The following is a 24,753-nucleotide window of genomic DNA, read 5'->3' on the forward strand; positions in this document are numbered from 1 at the left end:
TACTGACACCATCACTTCTAAAAAGCTTTTTAAACATCCTTACCTACAACTAAACTGCCTTCAGAATAATGAAAAAACATTTTCTAACCTGTGAAAACAGCAACAAAGTTACTTCTAATCTTATACCTCTAGTTTACTACAAAACTAAATAAACACTGTAACCAAAAGAAACAGGTTTCAAACAAAAACAAACAATCTATCTGGTTCAAATAGAAAATATATGTTTAGGAGAATATCAGTAAAATTCATCACTTAATTTACAATGTGCTATTTAACTTGTACAGAATACAAACTTTTAAGATGTCCAAGTTTCCTTGACAACTATACTGTCTTCACAACTCTACTTTGCAAATGCCACAATTTAATCCAAACTTCCACTCTATTTTCACAAACTTTTTGTTTTCATGAATCATAGCTAATTTCCTTTTCTTTTCCACATTTAAATCTCAGTTCCTCAAGTTCTTTGCATATCTTAATAATCCTACCAATTCTCTTTCAGTTCTTTCTACTATATTTTATTTTTCATTTATTGTTACAGGATATTGAAGGATATTGTTATCCTTCATTTATTAAAATGTTTACTCAAAATTCTTCCTTCCTCTCTCCAGAATTTATTTTACACGGTAATTCCAGTCATACTCAATCATAGTTTTAAATCAATCTCCTCTTATATATAGAATTTTTTAATCCCCCAAATTAATAGGGCTAATATATTCAGAAATTAGGGTTTATAGATACAGAATGCCCAGCTAAATCTGAATTTCAAATAAACCACAAATTTTTTGGTATAAGTATGACCCATGCAACACTCAAGACAAAACTGAAAAATAAAATTACAAAAGGCCTACTCTTACTAAAAAAGTATTCACTGTTGATCTGAAATTCAAATATAACTGGGTGTCCTATATATTTATCTGCTAAATACAGCAACCCTTTTGGGGCATACACCATATGGTACACCGCCCAAGGTCATTTCCGACTGCTTGATGCCCAAGTTACACCAGTTATTACATATTATGAATGTGACCCCTGAAAACAACACTGATAATCAAATCATTTTTATTTCCTCTTTCATTTTGTTATTGAATAGTTCATAAAATACAATCAACAGCTGAAAAAAATCAGATAAAGCTGGCATTCATGCAACTCTCCTTATCATCCAATCATGCAAGGGACAATCTCCATTAAGTCCACAGTAAATCAATAACCTATTTTACAACACTGGTACCGCTCTACGAATAAAAGTTTGCAAAGTAAATGCAGAGAAAAAGTTTAGGTAAATTAAAATTTGAGGGGGGAAAAAACTGAAATTATTTTTATGTAAGTAATTATACTTCATTCTGAAAAAATAAAAGGTGACCAGGATTCATAAAGGCCAATATAGGCCTGGCCTGGCCTTATTTAAAGTTAATACTTTCTTATTCAGAATTTAACAAAAGCACTGTAGAAAGTTAAAGAAATATCTACAAAGAACAAACATATATGCATAGTGACAAATAACTTTTGGATATACTGAGTTTATACATTCTCAAATCAGTCCCATGCGGAAAACAGATACTATTACAAAGACAACCATTCATGAATCAGCATAGCAATAAGACATTTAGGATAGTCTTCATTATCCAAAAATACCCAGCTTAAAAAATAGATTGTAAAAATATGGGAAAAAAACTTACTTCAAGACCATTTGAAAAGAACTGTAGTTAAAAGTATATCCACCAATCACCCACATAAATTTCCCATGTAAAACAGCTTTATGGGAAGCCCGACCTACAGAAGGACTGAAGGGTTTAACATTTGGCAGAATCCAGTAAGACTCGGTAGAAGGAACGTTCAAAGAACAATCAGGACCTATGTAAAAGAAAATCAAACAATGCAATGCATTAAACAAAGACCTTAGACTACAGAAATAGAATATATGGGTTAAGGGAATTTAAGAATTCAATGCTCATCATATTAATAAATATACTGTACATAATAAATAGTCTGAAATATAACTTACAGGAAAAACTCTAACAGCAAATGTAATGCTTACAGGAGGAAAAAAAAAATCATATACTCAAATTAGGCTTGAATATGTTCAAATACATATCACAATTTGAAAGAACCCTTTAAATAACATAAATTTCAGATTTATTTTAGTATGCTAATATTGTATTTGAATATTAGAAAGGAAAATGGAAAACAATGTACTCAAACCCCAGTTCAGTCACTGAAAGTGTGACCTTGGGTAAGTCTGTTTACCTCCGCCACCATCAAGCCTTCATCTATAAAACAGAAATACCTCCTAAGGGTTATTATAAATATTTAAGTTTTTTTAAAGAAGAGTGGAAATTAAAGCATTTGTAAATTGTAGCACTTTCTGTTTACAACTGTATTAAAGAAACACAAAAATAAAAATTACATTTTTTCTTAGCAGCATTCTTATTGAACAACCAAAATTGGCATTGGTAGAGAGGCTTACTGTTCATAAACTGAAAAAATTATTATGCATAATTTAAAAAAACTATTAATGAGTAGAGGATAACTTAAATACTACAAGTTGAAAACATTGTCTTTTCCTATCCACATTCACTATGTTGCTCATAAGTCTTGGTTCATCATCTGTAAAATGTAGCCAACTAGGCTAGATCAGTGTTTCTCAAACTTGGAAGGAATGCTCCTAATGGAAATATATTTATTTTCATCAAATTTAAGGGCTCATAAACTATTTTAACTCTAATGAAACTAATAGAAATATATTATGTTCTAAGTTCTTTTATAAATATAAAACTAACATAAGCTTATAAATTATGTTCATAAAAAAGCTTATAAAATCAGTAAAATTAATATTTGCTTAACATGATGGATGATGTTGTTCTGCTCAAAGTAATTCATTAGACTCCTGTTGGAAATGATATTAATGCTATAGCACCTTTTTTACACAACTTTAAGATACCTGTATTATTTTGACAAAATAATTCTCACGGCACTTTTCCTTCATCTACCATTTACAAACCTTTCTAATTTATAAAATAGACCCTAACATCATTTGACCTCCACGTATCACAAAAGTATCAGTACATTTTATTATTTTTTTTAGCCTATAATATAAGAATACTATTTGCTCCTAACTCAACAGTCAACACAAATGCTGGCACTGCAATCAAGCAGCATTTTTACACAATTATGAAAGTAATGATTTCTTATCAAAAAACATTTTAGATCATCACTGAATCACAAAATTTTAAAACATCCCAACAGACCCTAATTTCAGAAATATTAACCTTTACAGTTTTTATTTGCTTATTTATTCACTCACCCATGCATTCATTCATTCATCTTCAAAGTCCTTTTCAAGGTTTACATTCTATGAGTCTGTATTTTTCAGGTAAAAATTAGATAGATCACCTCTTTGATAACAAAAAAATCTTTTAAATCAGATACAGAAAAGTTTATCATTTCTAGGTGAAAAGTCAGTGAACTACAGCTTAGTAACCAAAGAAATTAAGGGAACATGTTCATTTTTTTTTAAGTTAAAATTACAATTCTAAACCACTGAGACCTCTTTTAACTCAGGTTGGCAAAAAACAGTCCATGAGTAAAATCCAACCCAGTACATGTTTTTGTAAATGAAGTTTTGTAAGAACACAGTATGCTCACTCAGTTAAGTATTACTGAAGGCTGCGTTTGCCATACTCGGCAGAGTTGAGCAGTTTCAAGAGAGACCATACAATTCACAAAGCCAAAAATACTTCCTATATGGTAGTTACAGAAAAATTTGCCAACCTCTAATTTAACTGAAAAGAAATAAGATCATATGGGCATTATACATAAGTGGTATACCTACTGCTCTGAATGCTAAATGCTGTTTTCTTTAAAAGAAAAATGTAGATTTAAGTCAAGAATAATAAACCAAAATTATAAAATGTTAATAATAGGTTAATCTGGGTAAAGGGCATTTGTATATTCTTTGTACAATCCCTGTTCTTGCAATTTTTCTATAAATTTGAAACTCTTTCTAAATAAAAAGTTAAAAACAAGTCTGCTGCCTAAAGGCACAGAGTTGGAAACAGTCAAATAATACATAGTTTTGCCTGGCAGAGGTTGATAGAGAATAATGGCATGTAAACTTCTTAAGATTTCAAATCAATAACCATGTATGAAGTCCACACTAAAACAAAACAGTTCAGAGCAAGCTTGTGGTAGGCTAAATAATGAGCCCCAAAGATAAAGCAGGTTCTAATCACTAGAATCTATGACTCTTACCTTATCTGGCAAAAGGGACTCTGTGAACATAATTAAGTTAAAGACCTTGAGCTGGGGAGTTATCTTAGACGAACCAAGTGGGCTCTTCATGTAATCACACACGCCTTTCTAAGAGAGATTTGACTAAGGAGAAATCACCAGGACCACTGAAGCAAGATGCTGTGCTCCATGCTTCGGAGACGGAAGAAGGGGAAAAAGCCAAGGAAAGCAGGCATTGCAACTCTACTGCTAGGAAAGTCAAGGATGCAGATTCTTTCTTAAGAGCCTCCAGAAGGAGTGTGGCCCTGCCAACACCTTGATTTTGGCTCAGTGAAACCGATTCAGACCTTTAAGTATGTGTTAAGACACCAAAGTGAAAGTGAAAGTTCCTCAGTGATGTCCGACTCTGCGATTCCATGGACTGCCATGGAATTCTCCAGGCCAGAACACTGGAGTGGGTAGCCTTTCCCTTCTCCAGGGTGTTTTCCCAACCCAGGGATCAAACCCAGGTCTCCCGCATTGCAGGCAGATTCTTTACCAGCTGAGCCACAAGGGAAGCCCAAAAACACTGGAGTGGGTAGCCAATCCCTTCTCCAGGGGATCTTCCCGACGCAGGAATAGAGCCGGGGTCTCCTGCATTGCAGGGGAATTCTTTACCAACTGAGCTCTCAGGGAAGCCCCTGTTAAGACAACAAGTTTGTGGTAATTTGTTACAGCTATTGTAGGAAACTAATGCTAATAAACTGAACTGACTGAATGTTAATAACTAAAATTTTTGATTTAACTTACTTAAGATAAATATTGTTATTTAGTACAAGAAATCAGACTTTAGAGATTTTAAAAACTTTACTGTGCAATCTGAAATATCTACTTTTCTATGCAAAACAGCAACTTTTTCCTGTCTTTGTTACTACCATATTTTCTGTAACTTCTAGCAGTGATTAGAAGGAATGGTCAACAGCCAAACTCTACAGATTGTCATTATTTTACTCTAAATTAATACATTTATATACAGAATGAAAGATATATGAATATGACTTAAAATTTTAAGGAAGATTAGATGTCTTAATTTGTAGTTTTCTGTACTCTACAACTAAAATGATTAAGAGAGTAAATTTATATACTGAATGTTAGTTTAAAACACAAATAACTATAAAGAATGAATTATACACAAAAAGGCTCCATCACCCATTAAATATCATTTAAGGCCATCCAAGACTCCATTTCATAAAAATACATCCATGAAAAATCCACTACTCTATTATCTGGACACTTATGGAATATCTCTGCATAATTCTCCCTGTATAACTTTCATCAATCAATATGGGAATTTCCTCAAGGTAAGTAGATTACAGCTCTCTTGAAAAAGATGTACTAAACTAGTTCAAGTTACAGTGTGTTTCATAAATATTTAATATGCTACCTTTTCCACGGGTTAATCCAAAGAGCACAAATGAATTTCTAATGATGTAACTTTTGGCACTAGTGACAGGCTGCTGCTGCTGCTAAGTCGCTTCAGTCGTGTCCAACTCTGTGCGACCCCATAGACGGCAGCCCACCAGGCTCCCCTGTCCCTGGGATTCTCCAGGCAAGAACACTGGAGTGGGTTGCCATTTCCTTCTCCAATGCATGAAAGTGAAAAGTGAACGGGAAGTCGCTCAGTCGTGTCCGACTCTTAGCGACCCCATGGACTGCAGCCTACCAGGCTCCTCCGTCCATGGGATTTTCCAGGCAAGAGTACTGGAGTGGGGTGCCATTGAGAGACAAATTTTTGAGGCTATTCTATAACTCAAAGTAGAATTATACTCTGATCCCTCTCAAATTTATATCTCTATCCTTACAATCTCTCTTGAATTCTAGACTCAAAATTAAACTACCTACATATATTGTCACCCTGCTTATTTAACTTATATGCAGAGTACATCATGCAAAATGCCAGGCTGGATGAAGCACAAGCTGGAATCAAGACTGCTGGGAGAAATATTAATAACCTTGGATAAGCAGATGACAGCACCCTTATGGCAGAAAGCGAAGAAAAACTCAAGAGCCTCTTGATGAAAGTGAAAGGGGAGAGTGAAAACACTGGCTTAAAACTCAACATTCAGAAAACTAAGATCATGGAATCCGGTCCCATCACTTCATAGCAAACAGATGGGGAAACAACGGCAACAGTGACAGACTTTATTTTGAGGGCTCCAAAATCACTGCAGATGGTGACTGCAGCCATGAAATTAAAAGACTCTTGCTCCTTGGAAGAAAAGCTATGACCAACCTAGACAGCATATTAAAAAGCAGAGACAGTACTTTACCAACAAAGGTCGGTCTAGTCAAAGCTAAGGTTTTTCCAGTAGTCAAGAATGGATGTGAGAGTTGGGCTATAAAGAAAGCTGAGCACCAAAGAATTGATGCTATTGAACTGGGGTGTTGGAGAAGACTCTTGTAGTCCCCTTAAACTACAAGGAGATCCAACCAGTTCATCTTAAAGGAATCAGTCCTGAATATGTATTAGAAGGACTGATGCTGAAGCTGAAACTCCAATACTTTGGCCACCTGATGCAAAGAACCGACTCACTGGAAAAAAAACCCTGATGCTGGGAAAGATTGAAGGCAGGAGGAGAAAGGGATGACAGAGGATGAGATGGTTGGATGGCATCACTGATGAGATGGACATGAGTTTGAGTAGGCTCTGGGAGTTGGTGATGGACAGGAAATCCTGGCGTGCAGCAGTCCTTGGGGTCGCAAAGAGTCGGACACGACTGAATGACTGAGCTGAACTGAACTGACGACATTTCTACTGGGATGTCTCATAATCATCTCAAACTTAATATGTCCAAACCTAAAATCTTGATGCCCCCCTCCCAAATCTGTTCCTTCACCTGTGTTTACCATCTCAGTAAACAGTACTCTCATTCACCCAGTTGTTCAGGACAAAGATCTTAGAGCTACTGAGTTCTCTTTTTCTCCCATATCCATATCCAACAAATCCTGGACTGACATTCATTAGGTATGTAGGAATGCAGCCTTTCCAACTGTTAAAATCTGGAAATACTTCACTGATACAGTAGATGCTGCAGGTTACCAGGTCTTCCCCTTCCAAGTTACGCTGGCCCCTCTGCAATAATCCAGACTCTTCACAAAAGACAACTAAAGAGGTAATTACCTTACACAGCATGGCTTATCCAGGATCCTGTTGATTGGCTGGTGTCTCAGTGTCTGAACTTTACCAATTATAAACATTTTTAAATTCAATCATCTCTACCAGTCTCTTCACACAGATCCTTTCCTTTACAACTAACATCCTTGTCCAAGCCACCATCCATCTCACCCTGATTACTGAAATAGTCTCCAAACTGGTCTTCTTATTTCTATTCTTCTCTACCTATCACATTCAACTCTCCACAATGCAACCAGAATGATTAAAAATATAAATCTACTCATCAATTCCCTCAAAATCTTTCAATGATTTGCTATCACGCTAAAAATAAAAACCCTAAAGATGGCCTACGACTCCTACATGACTGGCCTCAGTATTCACTTATTGAATGGAAGAATGAAAATGTTCTTAGGATCACAAAAGATTAAAATGAAGTCAAACCTTGCTTTCCCACTTATGAGCCATGAAATCTTGGAAAAATTATTTAACTTTTCTAAACTTCATTTTAATCATGGAGATTATACCTAAAGAACATAGAATCCTGTGTAAATAAAGTAAGATTGAATGAAACTGTACTTAATATTGAATACTACTATGAAAGCTTCATAATAGTAAGCATATTACTATTATGAAGTTTATTCTCTCATTTCAATATACAAGGAAACTAAGTATAATTAAGTCTACAGGCTAAATATGCTAATGAAGCCTAGCATTATTAGGTATTATAAATATACATGCCAAAAGAAAACAGTAAAATTATAACTAAAACATTTCTACAATCACAGGTAAATCCAATTAAGAAATAATTGCAAATGACAAAACCCAGAATAAAGTACTACAAAGTTTTGAAAGTTTTTCCAAAGCAATTCCAGAATTACTGAATTACATTCTTCCTTCCTTCTCTCTTTTGCACTGGAAAAGTTTTTCTAAGGGAATCTATCTCTGATATGATCATGGAAATCAGTACAAAAATTTTACTTGCTTTAGACAAATCTTATAAAATACTTTTTCTTCCATAAAGAATGATACAAATTTAAAGTCTTCAACTGAGTGAAACAGCAATTCCTGGAAGGTCCCCTAACTTTATGAATAGATTTATATACTATCTGCTGATGTTACTAGAAAAACTGTAAGTGCTATATACAAAGATGCAGGATGGAAAATCAAGCAGTAAAATTTTATCTCTCCTAACAACTGACTGGCATTTTAACAGCATGCTTTGATTTCTCAGGAAAAAAAGAATTAGTCTGAATAGAGTTCCTTTATATCATTTTAGAGCAGGAAAAAAAACTGAAAAGTAACCCAGTCAAACAAGAGTTTGGGGGGAAAAAAATCATGCTCCAGAGTTTTAGACTTCTTTTTGATACAGTTTTGGCTCATACATTTAATTCAAATTTAATCTATGACACCATGAAAAAAATATTTATCTTACTAAGGTGAAAACATATTAAGGACAAGTTTTTTATTTTCTTTTTGTAGTTCCTCAACAGGAAATATTAAATAAACACTGCTAACTTTGAACTATATCAACACAACTCGTTAAGCTGCATTTCTATAAATAACTCTATATTGAACTTTTGGTATTTTAAATAAATCCAGTTACAGAAAATACAACTTGTCCTCTAATAGTACCTCTAGTGTCGTATATCAGATTTCTTTGACTGTAAGCCACAGAAACTCGTTTTGGGGAAATTAAGGAAAAATGGGAATTTGTTGAAAAAATATGGGGAAATTCAAAGAATTTTTAAAAGAGGCTGAAAAGTTACACTTAAAATAGGTAGGTATATGGATTTATCATCCCATCAAGATTACTCACAATGAGTGAAAGGCAATTGCCCAAAAAGAAATTGAATTGCTAATAGGAAAGGAAGAAATATGCTGACAAGGGAGATGTGAAGAGCAGTACACGTAACTTACTGTAATCACTCCAGAAATAGTCCTGTAATCTAATATGTGCACTGCATCTGAAATTCTCTACAGTAAAAGGCAAATGAGATAACACTGCTGCAAGCATCCTATCTTCTAATATCATTAGAAAAATCTGATTTGGGTTCTATATCCAAAGTATTCTAAACATTTTCAAGGCCCATAAAACCATCTCCAAAGGACAGTTATCAATTTTAGTGCAGTTTAAATGTCCACAGCTGTTCCGACAATATCTGAATTTTATAAAACAATGAATTGTGTGAGTGGTAATCACTACAGTAGGTCTGTTCCAAGAATACGTGGTTCTCACAGTTTAGGTCAATGATGCTATTACAGTATGAAAGGAACTGTCCTTCTTTTAGCAAAGATCAGTGCTCTCCAATTACTGTTTTTGTGTTATGAAAGGCCTGAAACAAAGCTTTACAGACTGGTTCTGATTAGTTGAAAATGATAAATACAGAGTGAGATGGGATTGAGAACAGGATCTGCCTATCCTACGTCTAAGCCAGAGGCAATAAAATAAGTGGTTGTAAGTTTTTCTGCATTAGGTAAGTTTCTATAAGCAAGGAACCTCTGTCTGGCACAGAATAATAGCCTGTGAATTTTGTTGTAACCCACAACTCAGTCCTTTGTTCCATTCTCTCTCTATACTCCCTTCCTTCATGATCTCAGCTGAACTCATGGTTTTCGGTATCATCAACTATTCCCAATTTAACATTTTTAAGCCAGTCAGCCCCAAACAGTACAGACCTCTCTCCACTAAACTCCAATTGCTTTTCAACATCTCCTCTAAGACGTCTAAAAGATATCTCAAACATAACATGCCAAACCCAAACTGATCTGCCTCCTAAAGTCTCCCTCATATCCATTGATGACAACTCTATCTTAATCTAAGGTCAAAAAGTCTTAAAGTCAATTTTAGTGTAGTTTAAATGTCTCTTTTCTTTCTCCCTTTATTAAATTTCTAAAGGAAAATGTAAGTTATGCTGTGTACTTATACACACTATACTAAAGTAACTATGTCCTAATATGTTACATGACTAACCCTGAGAAAAATAATTTATGATAAAATATTCATGGATCTGAGATAGAAGATTTCCTATTTTTCTAAAACAAAATCATCAAGTTTCTACAACTTGAAAAGTGCCATGGAGTCTTAAGTGCGTGCTTTGGTAGTCAATACTGCCACCCGATGGCAAATACTAAACTCTAAAACCAAAGGACGGAAAGAAAATACCTGACCAGACTGTTCAATTCAAATGCTCACCTCAATATGTAAAATGTTTTATTTAGCAAGTAAATTTCATAATTTATTGGAGTACTCGTCTACTGAAACATCTGTACCTGAATGTCCACATAACACTAAACAGGCAAACTAAACCTTTCTAATTCATTCATTTAAGAAAAAAAAGAATTTGAGTGCCTACTATACAACAGGCACTAGAGAAGATGCTGAGGATATAAAGATGATCAAAACATAATTATTCTTAACTTCATGGAGTTTACATTCCAGTAGGAAAGATAATCAAAGAATCACACCAGCGTAACTGTGGTGGATGCTACACATCGAAAGGATTCAGTGCTAGGAAAGCGTCTAATGGAGGACCTGCCCCCAGAATGCTGAGGGTGAAGGAGAAGTGCGGAAATAAGAAAGGCCTTGAGATATGTAGGGACAAAGAACACGCAAGGAACCGAAATAAATCCAAACCAAGTGTAACTAAATTTAAAGAATCAGAAACACTATAGAAAACTACAAATTACCTGACGTACACATTAAGATGCTATCTTTTAATCAATAATCTCAAAGGCTGAAAACATCCAACTTCAATCCTTACCTGAGAACTACGACTGGACCGAAAAGGAATACTGAACATTCATAAAGAATTAGAGGACTAAATGACGGCATTGAACAGGATATGCCGGGACAGGAAAGGACCGGGGACGATTTTTCAATGTCCAAGTAATGATCTTTCATACAAAACCTGATAATCTGTTTTTCAACTCCATAGAATTGGGGGAGGGAATGTTCTGTGGTAATAAATTGAGAATTGTACCCTGAAGCCTGCTGGTTTATCTTTTCCACCTGTCGACTACTACCATCTATTCCACATCACAAAGTTTTTCTGAGCAGACACGAGAGAACTGTTCAACACATTCCTCGTCAATTATGGCAACAATCTATACTTTAAAATATTTTATTTGTATTTTTTCCTTTATTTAGAAGACTCTAATCATCTGAACCCCCTTCCTTGTTTAGGAAAATCTCTAACTGTGTGGATTTTGTTCAGAAACAAAATCTATTCCCACACAATTGAGAAGGTAGGGGTAAGACCTAAATTTAGCCAAGTAGATATTACCGAGCAGGCCTTCAAACCTTCGTAAGTGATAACAAAGATGTGGGGAGAGTTTAGAACTTCTCTACCCAAGCCTACAGCATGCCGTATCCACAGCAAGGACACAGGGGTGGTGCCCCAGGATCCAGTGGCAGCGACAGGAATATCCTAATCAAACTTTTCTGTGGCTATATCTGTGCTGGGAACCAACCCACTAGCCTTCCATTACACCTATCCCTTTGCAACCAAGGTTTTACAGCCTTCCCATCACCTTTGTGAGCTACCCAATGTCCTTTTGTATTAATCAGAGTACAGGTTAAGACAACCAAAAGTAAGTTGCTTAAATAAGCTAAAAGTTCATTCTTTTCTCATAAAACACATTCTACAGGCAAATATGCAAGTGTTACCACAGTTGCTGCCATTTACCAGCCATTGTAAAAGATCTCAGTGATGTAAAATTCCCACACAGCATTTCTACTCATATCCTACTGACCTAATACAGTATAATAACCATGCTAGATGCAAAGAAGGCTGAGGAATATGGTATGCAGCTGAAGACCATGTGCTTGAGAGCTACAAACTCAGTGAATTCTATCACCAAAAAGAAGGCAAGAACAAATCCTGGGAGGCAGAGATCCCTGACATAGTTCCCAATAACTGCCTTTTCTGCTCAGGGAAGCCAGAACTGTGTCTGTTGCTTACAATCAAACCAAAGACTTCCAGTGGTTCTGATTGTCTAAAGTTATGTAAGAGAGAAACCTTGAGCCACTCTGATTAGGGAGTTGATTGGGGGCAGGGGTGGGGGAAAACACATAGCTACTTGAAGCTCTGCTTCCTTAAATACAAAATTAGGGATCAGATCTGAGGCTCAAAGAAACCAGACTATACATCATCTGTCTTGAAAGAAGCACAATATCCATTTCACCAAACACTACCCATAAAATATTCATCAGAGATAAATTAATTACTAAGAAGCAGTAATGGTATACAAATGTCTAGTTTCTATGTAATATTTTATAATTTATAAAGCACTTTCACATTATTCTCATTTTAAAAAACGTGTACATGTATACATGTGTATGTGTTAATATATATATATAAACTTCATATTATCACTTTGCTTTAAAAGTAAACATACCCAGTATTTGTTCCCCATGTCCACTTTCTTTTAGACATTTAAGAGTCAAGTCCTGACAAGAATAATAAAATGTGAAATGCCAATAAACAGAGCCAGAAAAACAACAGATAACGTTTTCAACCAGATATATATTACAAAACACCCAGAAAATAAAGTATTTTAAAGATGGAAGAAAAGAACAAAGAAAGGACAGAGATGTTCATAGAGAATATTTTACAAATATATTTCTCATTTGCTTTTAAGACTGTTGAGATGAGCTGGGGACTAATAGCAGATGAAGACAAGTTAGAAAAAAAACCTTGCATATAAGCTATACTTCTATTTCTCAGGCCTTAGCTTAAATATATTCTTGATGTACTTACTAATCTCTTCAGAGAAAAGGACATTATTTTAGATTCAAGACTGAAATGGAAAAAAAAAAAAAAGATACCTCAAGGCACTTTTTAAGGGAAGACAGGCCATGAATTATTAAAATAGCCACTCAACAAAATACATCCTATAATTAAAAACACTGAGAAATTTGTATCTGTCATAATCATAATAGGGAATCAAATGCAACTCAATAATCACTGATATTTCATATGGTTGGAGTAACTAATTTTTTAATGAAATAACATGTGTTAAAGATGGGCATAATTTATGGAAAGCCTAAAATAATTGCTCCAAATAACTACTCAGCACACTCAGCAACATTTGTTTAATTTGTCCGAGGAAAGTTAAATATGAGGAGCACACTCTCCTTGGTTTTTACCTGGGTCTGATAGGAACTACTGCTACGACTGCTACACATGGTCATGTAACTTTAGATTATGTATTTCTTGAGTCAAATTTCCCCCATCAACAGGATTAATACACAGGATTCTCAATGTGTAAATATAAGTTGCACAAAGCAAGCTCTCGGTAGGTAAGTACTGTAGTTGGCCAAAGAGTTCACTGGGATTCTTCTGCAACATCGCAAGGGAAAAACCCAAATGAACGCTTTGGCCAGCCCAATCTATAAATATATTTTATACAGACCCTATATAATAGTAAGATTTATGATTTTATACCCAAATACTTAAAGCTAAAACTTGTCAATATACTCTAAATTTAATATTTAATAATACATGTTGATAAAAATTATTTAGAAATTCTTCCCTAATTCTTACTGCTTTTGCCACAGGCAACTGAAAAACTTTTTAAAATATTCTATGTTCTTTTAAAAATAGCCACAAGAGGTCAGTCTTTACTAAGAAAGAAGTTTAATATAGTCCAGTACCTTCCAAGATAAGCATCTATTTTTACAACATGCTATTTATGTTACCCATTATAAATCAAATTTTGATGTACCAGGTGTTAATTTTAGCCAAGCCACCAAATCTTTGGGAACCCATCAAAAAATTAAAGAAAATCAATAATCATACATCTACAATTTAAAGAGTTTCATTTATAAATTTATTTGATTCTCATAATAGCATGTAGACAAAATCTTTACTGATTTTGTGAAAAAAGTGAAAGTCGTTCAATCATGTCCAACTCTTTACGACCCCATGGACTACACACCACCAGGCTCCTCTGTCCATGAGACTTCCCAGGCAAGAATATTGGAGTGGATAACCATTCCCTTCACCAAGGGATCTTCCCCACCCAGGGATGGAACCTGGGTCTCCTGCATTGCAGGTAGATTCTTTACCATCTGAGTCACCTGGGAAGCCTTTTGAAGAAGCAAATTATTAAGACGTTGACTACTACTGAAATTCTAAAAATGAATCTATGAGATTTGGGTGTGCAAACTACAGCAAATGAGTGTAGATATTATTTGTATTAATATATTAGCTATGTGACTCCATGTTTCAAAAGCCACTTACCTTGCCAGCTATCATTGCAGACACACAACTTTTCTCCTGTTAGGTCACAGTAACCGTGATCTGGACTGCCGCAATTGGCTTTACAGTAGGGGATATCACAAGCTTCACCCTTCCAGTATTTATCACATTCACAATACACTTGACTTGAAACAGAGACACTAGTTGTACACTTCCCATGACCAGAGCAATTGTTAGGACAAGAATTGATTCTGTAAAATATAATTCATAAATATTCAAATTCAAGATGATTAGAAAAATAATCTGGGCTGGTATTTTGTTAAATTTATAAATGTTATATGTGTCCATGTGTTTCATTTAACACATTTTACAATGTGACTTCAATTCTTTACTCTGTACTTTTTTACCCCTAAGGCGATTCAGGTATACATATCTTCAACTGGCCTCAGTCCATTCAATGAATTTACTCTGCTACCAAGACTACACACTCAACGTCTGCAGGATCTATACAGTTCCAAGCACAATGTTTGGTAAATATTCAAGTACTCAAATGTTTTATAGGATATGAGTACACTTTATAGGCAAAAAATAAGGTCATGAATACATGAAACAGTAAGAGAAGGCAAAACATAAACTGGTTGCTGCTAAGCTAAGTCACTTCAGTCGTGTCCGACTCTGTGCGACCCCATAGATGGCAGCCCACCAGGCTCCCCCATCCCTGGGATTCTCCAGGCAAGAATACTGGAGTGGGTTACCATTTCCTTCTCCAATGCATGAAAGTGAAAGTGAAGTCGCTCAGTCGTGTCCGACTCTTCACGACCCCGTGGACTGCAGCCTACAAGGCTCCTCCGTCCATGGGAGTTTCCGGGTAGGAGCACTGGAGCGGGTGCCATCGCCACATGACACTTAAATAGCATGCTATCACCTAAACACTGTTGTGGAAATTAAAAGGTGTTTATCGGATTTTATTTTAAGGCTCCCTAACTGATTATATTTTACTATATATTTATTCTCCCTTGTGTACATGCTTGATATAAATAAACTCTATAATAAATTGCTGATTCAAGGATATTTAGGATGTCTTATTCCTCATGAAAAATCCTCGGTTATCATTTTCTACATTACTGAAGAAAACAAACAAACAAAAAAATGTATCAAATTCTTCTGTGGTCATTCCTAATGAAAACAACCAAAAGAATCTCTGGCTAATTCACTTCACCCTTGGACTTCTATAAAAATTTGCACTGAGAGTTAGACATAAGAAACACTCAAGAAATATTATTTTTCTAATTTTAAAGAGGCAGTGGTATATAGCCACTTACCTTATCTCCTAAAAGCCTCAATTTTCCCATGTGTAAAATGGGGAAAATACTCACTTGACAGAACTGACGTGAAGAGAATTAAAGAATCTTATTGTATATACAGCATTCAGCACAGTTTCTGCAATAAGAAGGACTATGAAAATGTAGCTCTCTTCATTCTTCAGATTAGGTATAAAATACCTTGGAGCACAGAGGGGCAGATAACAGCTCTCTGCAATCCTGAACATTTGTGACTTAAAGTTACACTCGGTGTGTGTTTCTTTACTTAATCATTTCCCGACGATTTTTAATTTTGTAATTAATTTTCAACCAAACCTAACTTGTTACCATGGTGCCTTGAAGCTTACAAATTATCCTAATACAAGCTTAGACAGGATTTGGGGGATCATATTATTAAAAATCTTATGTAACAGGAAGAGACGCTGTATATTTTGGAATTTAACACCCTAGCCGATTCCTGGTACATAAGACATTTATACAAACAAACAATAAACTCTTTTATGTCAAATTATAAGAATCATTATTACAATACGAATTTAAAAAAAAATACTTACGAGTAAAAAATGTTGAAACCAGTTAGATTATATGCAGCATCACTAAAAAAATGTAACAGTGCATAGCCAGATGTTGTAACAACTTCAGGCACAGTTTCATTTCCCCGTATTTCAGGAACTATCAAACCACTGTTAAGAGAGCAAAGTTGAACATTGTGTATATTAATGTACGTATGACTGTTAATCACATAAGACTTATTCAAAATATTCTTTTCACAATCATTAACTATCTATTATATATTACAATGCACAACAAGAAGAATAAATCTAAAATGAGTTCCCAGTCATTTCTCACCAATGAGCTCTACTGCTGCTGCTGACGACAGAAAACATCTACTCTCAGGCCACGATACTCCTTTCTCTCTTCTCAACACTAGACTGTAATTTCTGCCCTTTGCCCTGTTGTCCATTCTCTCATAAGACCACAGGGTGCTCTTTTACTTAAGTTCTATGTAAACCTTCATTTAAAGATACCTTGGGAAAGAACTGTTGTTGCTAAGCTGCTATGTCTGACTCTTTGGAACCCCATGGACTGTAGCCCACCAGGCCCCCTGTCCATGGGATTTCCCAGGCAAGAATACTAGAGCAGGTTGCCATTTCCTTCTCCAGGGGATCTTTCCGATCCAGATATCAATCCGCATCTACTGCATTGTAAGGCAGATTTCTTCACCACTGAGCCACCTGGGAAGAACTAATATGGTTAAAATGTCCATTCTACCCAAAGCAATACTACCTTTATTTTCTTGGGCTCCAAAATCACTGCAGATGGTGACTGCAGCCATGAAGTTAAAAGGCGCTTGCTTGCTCCTTGGAAGAAAAGCTATGAGAAACCTAGATAGCATATTAAAAAGCAGAGACATTACTTTGTCAACAAAGATCAATCTGGTCAAAACTGGTTTTTTCAATAGTCATGTATGGATGTTGAGAGTTGGACCATAAAGAAAACTGGGTGCTGAAGAATTGATGCTTTTGAACTGTGGTGTGGAGAAGACTCTTGAGAGTCCCTTGGACTGCAAGAAGAGCCAACCAGTCCATCCTAAAGGAAATCAGTCCTGAATATTCATTGGAAGGACTGATGCTGAAGCTGAAACTCCCTCCAATGCTTTGGCCACCTGATGCAAAGAACAGACTCATTGAAAAAGACCCTGATGCTGGGAAAGATTGAAGGCAGGAGAAGGGGACGACAGAGGATGAGACGGTTGGGTGGCATCACCAACTCAATAGACATGGGTTTGAGCAAACTCCAGGAGTTGGTGATGGACGGAAAAGCCTGGCGTGCTGCAGTCCATGGGATCACAAAGAGTCAGACATGACTAAATGACTGAACTGAACTGAACACAAAGCAATCTACAGATTCAATGGAATCCTTAGCAAAACACCCATGACATTGTTCATGGAACTAGAACAAATAATCCTAAAATTTGTATGAAACCACAAAAGATCTTGAATAGCCAAAATAATCTTGATAGAAAAAAAAAAAAAGAACAAAGCTGGAGGCATCCTGCTCCATGACTTTTGGCTATAATACAAAGATACAGGAATCAAAACAGAATAGTTTTAGCATAAAAAAGACAAAAAGATCAATGGAACAGAATAGAAAGCTCAGAAATAAACCCACACACTTATGGTCAATTAATCAATGTCAAAGGAGGCAAGAATATACAATGGAGAAAAGCTGGTCTCTTCAACAAGTACTGCTGGGAAAACTAGATGGTTATATGCAAAACAATGAGATTAGAACATGCCCTCACACCATACAAAAATAAACTCAAGATGGATTAAAGACCTAAATATAAGACCAGAAACCATACTACTCCTGGAAGAAAACATAGGCAGGATACCCTTTGACATAGTTGTCGGATTATTTGGGGGGATGTGCCCCCTCAGGAAAGGGAGACAAAAGCAAAAATAAACAAATGGGACCCAATCAAACTTAAAAGTTTTTGCACAGCAAAGGAAACCATCTGCAAAATAAAAAGACAACCTACTGAAAGGGAGAAGATATTTACAAATGATGTCTGATAAGGGGTTAATGTCCTAAATATAGAAAGAGCTCATAGAACTAAATATCAAATTTTTTTTAAAAGTTTTTTTTTACCTGATTGCGAAGACATGCATATACATTTTTCCAAAGAAGACATACAGATGTACAACAGGCACATGAAAAGATGCTAAACATTACTAATCATTAGAGAAATGCAAATCAAAACCACAATGAACCACCACCTCACACCTGTCAGAATGGCTATCATCAAAAAGAGGACATAACAAATGTTAGAGAGGATGTGAAGAAAAGGGAACTCTCTTGTACTCTTCATGGGAACGTAAATTGATGCAGCCACTACGGAAAACAGTATAAAAGTTTCTCAAAAAATTAAAAACAGAATACTGTATGACCCAGCAATTCTACTCTGGGATATATCTAAAGAAAATGAAAACACTAATCCAAAACGGTATATGTATTCCAAAGTTCTTAGCAGCATTATTTCAAAGTCAAGATATGGAGGCAACCTAAGTGTCTACCAAGAAATGAATGGATAAAGAAGATGTGGCACGCACACACACACACACACACACACACACACACTGGAATATTACTTAGCCATAAAGAGAATGAAATTTTGCCATTTGCAACAACATGGATGAACCCGAAGGGTATTTTGCTTAGTGAAGTAACTCAGAGAAAGACAAATAAATGCTGTATGTTTTCACTTACATGTGAAATTTAAAAAAAATAAATAAAACAAACAAATGAATAAAACAAAACCGAAACAGACTCACAGACACAGGGAGCAAACCAATGGTTGCCAGTGGGGAGAGGGGTGGTGGAGGGAACAAGATAGGGGAAGAGGCTTAAGGGGTACAAAGTACTAGGTATACATGAATAAGATACAAGGACATAACATGCAGCACAGAGAATATAGCCAATATTTGATAAGAACTTTAAACGGAATATAATCTATAAAAATATCAAATCACTATGTTGCATACCAGAAACTAGTATAATATTGTAAAGCAACTATACTTCAATTAGATAGATAAAATAAAACCACCTTGGTACTCTCTAACAAGTGACCTTATAGCATTACTCTTCCCCACTGGTTGCAAATTCTCATGAAGCTAGACAGAACACTTCATCCGATCAGCTAAGTGATTACAATGATATTCCAGTTAAAGTTGCACATCTGCAATTCACTAACCTAGTTTTAGATTATCTTAACATACATACTTTTTATAATTCTTTAGCATTTTGCATACTCATGCAAATCACATCAATATATAATTATTCCAAAAGACAACAAACACAAAAGAAAATGAAGTTTGTTGGGGAAAAATATAACTGTGTAAAAGCAGGAGTTCTATATTAATAACTGGTATTTCTCCCTTTTTAAGCATTCTGTTCACAGGGGAAAATTACATATCTTCATTTACTTATACCATACTATCCTCTCTAAATCTAAGAAAACATATAAGAAAAAAAAAAAGCTGCTAACAACAAATTACATTACTCAAAGTATCCGATTCCTTTAGACACTGTTAAACTTATGTTTAGGTACCAACAGGTACTGAAGTCCCTCATTCAGATTGTATTTGACAGAACAAAATGAAATATTATAGTCAAGTAATTCATTTTGTAAACACATTTTGAAAAGCAAACAAATTAAAAAGTAAACAACCCCTGATGTTTTAACAATTATTATAACATTTACTAGCTTCTGTTTGTGAAGGAACAAAAGATTTTAAAAGACTGTCAACAGAATTAATTTCTGTAAGACCAGTTTTAGTTACACATATATAATTTTCACTATAGTGAGATTACATCACATGAATACATTGCTAAAAATAATATTCCAGATCTTTTTAACAGATATGATTAAACACTCTGAAACAGATGAAAAGAGCAGATTTGTTTGCTTGGCTGTTTGTTTGTGTTTTAAAAACAATAAATGAAAGAAGATTCCCACTTCCCATATAACATACCTATTTGGACCAACCAACCTTCTCACTGAAGTCAACTAGAAAAGGAACTGGCCTCACCATTTCTCCATACAGGCATTCACTAATTTCAAAGTTAGAGGTCAGGTTCAAAGGGCTAAGAAACTGGACTGTTTCACAGAGCTAGGAAACCACAGAGTAGAACACAGAACCCCCTCTGACCTGAGACCCCAAAGACTAGGAGTAAAAGTGAACCCATAAAAGACAGGACCTTCAGAAACGACAGCGTGGCTGTGAATCACCTCAACACCTGATTTAGAATCCAGCTGGCTGTGAATTTCTAGTGTCCCCGGCATTCTCCGGGAATATAACAAATTCCTAGGCCTCAAATTATTATTACTAATGATTTTACAATCAAGGTGTCAGGCACATGATCGTCCAGCACACAATAAAAAAAATAACACATCTCCATTCCAATCCATCTCCATATTATAAAATGGAGAATTATATATAGTTCTATCTTGCCTACAGAATAAAGTCAATTTCCTTAGTGTGGTAAGAAGAAAGCAATGTTACAGTGATCTGCTGCTGCTGCTGCTTCTAAGTCGCTTCAGTCGTGTCTGACTCTGTGCGACCCCATGGACGGCAGCCCACTAGGCTGCTCTGTCCCTGGGATTCTCCAGGCAAGAATACTGGAGTGGGTTGCCTTCTCCAATGCACGAAAGTGAAAAGTGAAAGTGAAGTCGCTTAGTTGTGCCTGATTCTTAGCGACCCATGGACTGCAGCCTACCAGGCTCCTTCATCCATGGGATTCTCCAGGCAAGAGTACTGGAGTGGGGTGCCATTGCCTTCTTCAGTTACAGTGATCAAGGGACAATAAAACCAGGCTTATATTCTGATTCCACTGCTTACAAGTTAAGCAACTCTGAGCCACTCACAGAATCTCTCTGTGCCTCAATTCTCCATTTACAAAATAGCAATAATACCTACCTGAAAGGTTACTGTGAGGAGTCAATGACTTGATGTATATATAAAGGACTTGATGTATATATAAATGCTACCTGGCACATGAGCATGCAGGAGATGCTATTGATTACCATTTATAGAGTACTCGGGCTCCCACCTATCCCTTCATATTTCCTATGATCAAGCTACTCATCACTACTTACTACTGTCCCAAAATATAATGTTCTTTAGGGTGTATATGCCACTATGAACAAAGCTAGTGGAGGTGGAATTCCAGTTGAGCTATTTCAAATCCTAAAAGATGATGCTGTGAAAGTGCTGCACTCAGTAGGCCAGCAAATTTGGAAAACTCAGCAGTGGCCATAGGACTGGAAAAGGTCAGTTTTCATTCCAATCCCAAAGAAAAGCAATGCCAAAGAATGTTCAAACTACCGCACAGTTGCATTCATCTCACACGCTAGCAAAGTAACGCTCAAAATCCTCCAAGCCAGGCTTCAACAGTATGTGAACCGTAAACTTCCATAGGTTCAAGCTGGATTTAAAAAACGCAGAGGAACCAGAGATCAAGTTGCCAACATCCGTTGGGTCAACGAAAAAGCAAGAGTTCCAGAAAAACACCTACTTTTGCTTTATTGATTAGGCCAAAGCCTTTGACTGTGTGAATCACAACAAATTGTGGAAAATTCTTAAAAAGATGGGAATACCAGACCACCTGACCTGCCTTCTGAGAAATCTGTATGCAGGTCAAGAAGCAACAGCTAGAACTGGACATGGAACAACAGACTGGTCCCAAATCAAGAAACCAGTATGTCAATGCTGATTATTGTCACCCTGCTTATTTAACTTATATGCAGAGTACATCATGCGAAATGCTGGGCTGGATGAAGCACAAGCTGGAATCAAGGTTGCCAGGAGAAATATCAATAACCTCAGATACGCAAATGACACCACCCTTATGGCAGAAAGCGAAGAACAACTTAGGAGCCTCTTGATGAAAGTGAAAGAGAAGAGTGAAAAAGTTGGCTTAAAACTCAACATTCAAAAACTAAGATTGTGGCATCTGGTCGCATCACTTCATGACAAACAGATGGGGAAACAATGGAAACAGTGAGAGACTATTTTGGGGGGCTCCAAAATCACTGCAGATGGTGACTGCAGCTATGAAGTTAAAAGACACTTGCTCCTTGGAAGAAAAGCTATGACAAACCTAGATAGCATATTAAAAAGCAGAGACATTACTTTGCCAACAAAGGTCCATCTAGTCAAAGCTATGGTTTTTTCAGTAGCCACGTATGGATGTGAGAATTGGACTATCAAGAGAGCTGAGTGCAGAAGAATTGATGCTTTTGAACTGTGGTGTTGGAGAAGACTCTTGAGAGTCCCTTGGACTGCAAGGAAATCCAACCAGTCCATCCTAAAGGAAATCAGTCCTGAGTGTTCACTGGAAGGACTGATGCTGAAGCTGAAACTGCAATACTTTGGCCACCTGATGCAAAGAACTGACTCATTTGAAAAGACCTTGATGCTGGAAAAGATTAAAGGCAGGTAGAGAAGGGGACCACACAGGATGAGATGGTTGGATGGCATCAGCAACTCGATGCACATGAGTTTGAATAAGCTCCAGGAATTGGTAATGGACAGGGAAGTCTGCCATGCTGCAGTCCATGGGGTCACAAAGAGTCGGAAACGACTAAGCAACAGGACTGACCTGAACTGTGTTTTTCTCCATCTAGGATGTCCTATCTAATCCCCACACTTTGTCTTCACTCTTCTACTGACAATGAAAGACACCATGAAAAATTAGCTACTTCTGAAATTATAGCACTCTTTTCAGAATCTGATTACAACACTTGTTACATGTAAACAGTCTGTTTACATGTCACTCTCAGGGCACATCAACTGTGTGGTGATACAGCCTCCAAAACCTTGGCATTTCCCAACTGACAACAATGTCTCTATTATTTACTGTGGGCTCACAGTTTATGCTAGAGGTGACTCAGGATAGGAGCTGCCCACAACAGAAAGACCAACCAAGTGACTGATTAAAGTCTTGGAGCTCTAAGCCACAAGAAATTCACCTGACTTCCAGAGTCAGAATGGGGGTGGAGACTGAGTTTGACCATGTGGTCAATGAGTCAATCAATCATACGAAACACAATTCCCAATTAACTCTATACACCTAAAACTCAGGAGAGCATCCTAATACACACTGATACATTGGGAGGATAACATCTGTCCTAGGGACACAGAGTGCTTCCCTGGTGGCTCAGCTGGTAAAGAATCCACCTGCAAGGTAGGAGACTCCAGTTAAGATTCCTGGGCCGGAAACTTTCCCTGAAGAAGGTACAGGCTGCCTAACTCCAGTATTCTTGGGCTTCTCTGGTCGTTCAGATAGTAAAGAATCTGTCTGCAATGTAGGAGACCTGGGTTCAATCCCTGAGTTGGGAAGATCCCCTTGAGGAGGAAATGGCAACCCATTCCAGTGATCTTGCCTGGAGAATCCCATGGACAGAGAAGCCTGGTAGGCTACAACCCATGGGGTCACAAAGAGCCAGACACAACTGAATGACCAAGCACACATAAGGACACAGAAGCTTTGTCTGTGATGCCCCCAGATCTCACCCTATGTGTCTCATTTGACTGGTCCTGATTTTTATAATTTGGAATAAAACTATAATCATAAGTACAGTGCTTTCCTGAGTTCTGTGAGTTATCTAGTTAATGACTGAACCTGAGAGGGTTACGGCACCTCTCAACTTGTAACCAGCTGGTCCAGAAGTGCAGGTGGCCTGGGCACCCCTGAACTTGCAGCTGGTGTCTGAAGTGAGGGCAGTTTTGGAGAGGGCTGTGCACTTAAACCTGTGAAGTCTGACCCAGCTTCAGGTAGCTGTGTCTGCAGTAACCTGTACCTTACTCCTTACTGCATCCTCCAGGCTTATGGTAGTCTCTGGAACTGGGTAGGTTATCAAACGTTTATTGAACAATAAATACTCATACAACTCATTCTTAGTAAAGTAAAGTACAAAAGTATAAGCTTTAAGTCCTAATCCTGGCTCTACCATCTATCAGAAGTCAGACTTGATTTTTCTGGGGCTCAATTCTCTCAACAATAAATGGGGTTAACAGCACTTCTACAGTGTCCTTATGAGGACGTGATGACAATTAAACTGCCTGATACAGTGCTGAGGATCAAGTGGATATTTAATAAACATGAACTTTCTATCTCCCTCAGGATAGCTAACAGAAACACTTGCTAATGAAAAGTCACTGGTTCCACCCTCACGGTCATACTAAATCCCATCCTGCTAATTATCTAACAAAAGTTTCCTTTAGTATCAAAGAAATGGTTGGTAAGAGCATTAATGAATCACTGTTAATTAACAGAAAGTCAT

At 36.5% G+C, this 24,753-nt stretch overlaps 1 protein-coding gene across 7 annotated transcripts in view; it reads right to left on the bottom strand.

The window, feature by feature from the left end:
- The window catches only part of ATRNL1 (attractin like 1), an 805,870-nt gene that overhangs the window by 741,999 nt on the left and 39,118 nt on the right, over positions 1-24,753 (bottom strand). For all 7 annotated transcript variants that reach the window (XM_027529449.1, XM_027529446.1, XM_027529448.1 and 4 more), the window contains exons 4-6: positions 16,460-16,588; positions 14,626-14,834; positions 1,677-1,851 (exon numbers count right to left, since the gene is read on the bottom strand). In XM_027529449.1, coding sequence (XP_027385250.1) covers positions 1,677-1,851; positions 14,626-14,834; positions 16,460-16,588 — 513 coding nt within the window. The remainder of the gene's footprint in view (positions 1-1,676; positions 1,852-14,625; positions 14,835-16,459; positions 16,589-24,753) is intronic.

Source organism: Bos indicus x Bos taurus, chromosome 26, assembly GCF_003369695.1.
Source record: "Bos indicus x Bos taurus breed Angus x Brahman F1 hybrid chromosome 26, Bos_hybrid_MaternalHap_v2.0, whole genome shotgun sequence".
Taxonomy (NCBI): domain Eukaryota; kingdom Metazoa; phylum Chordata; class Mammalia; order Artiodactyla; family Bovidae; genus Bos; species Bos indicus x Bos taurus.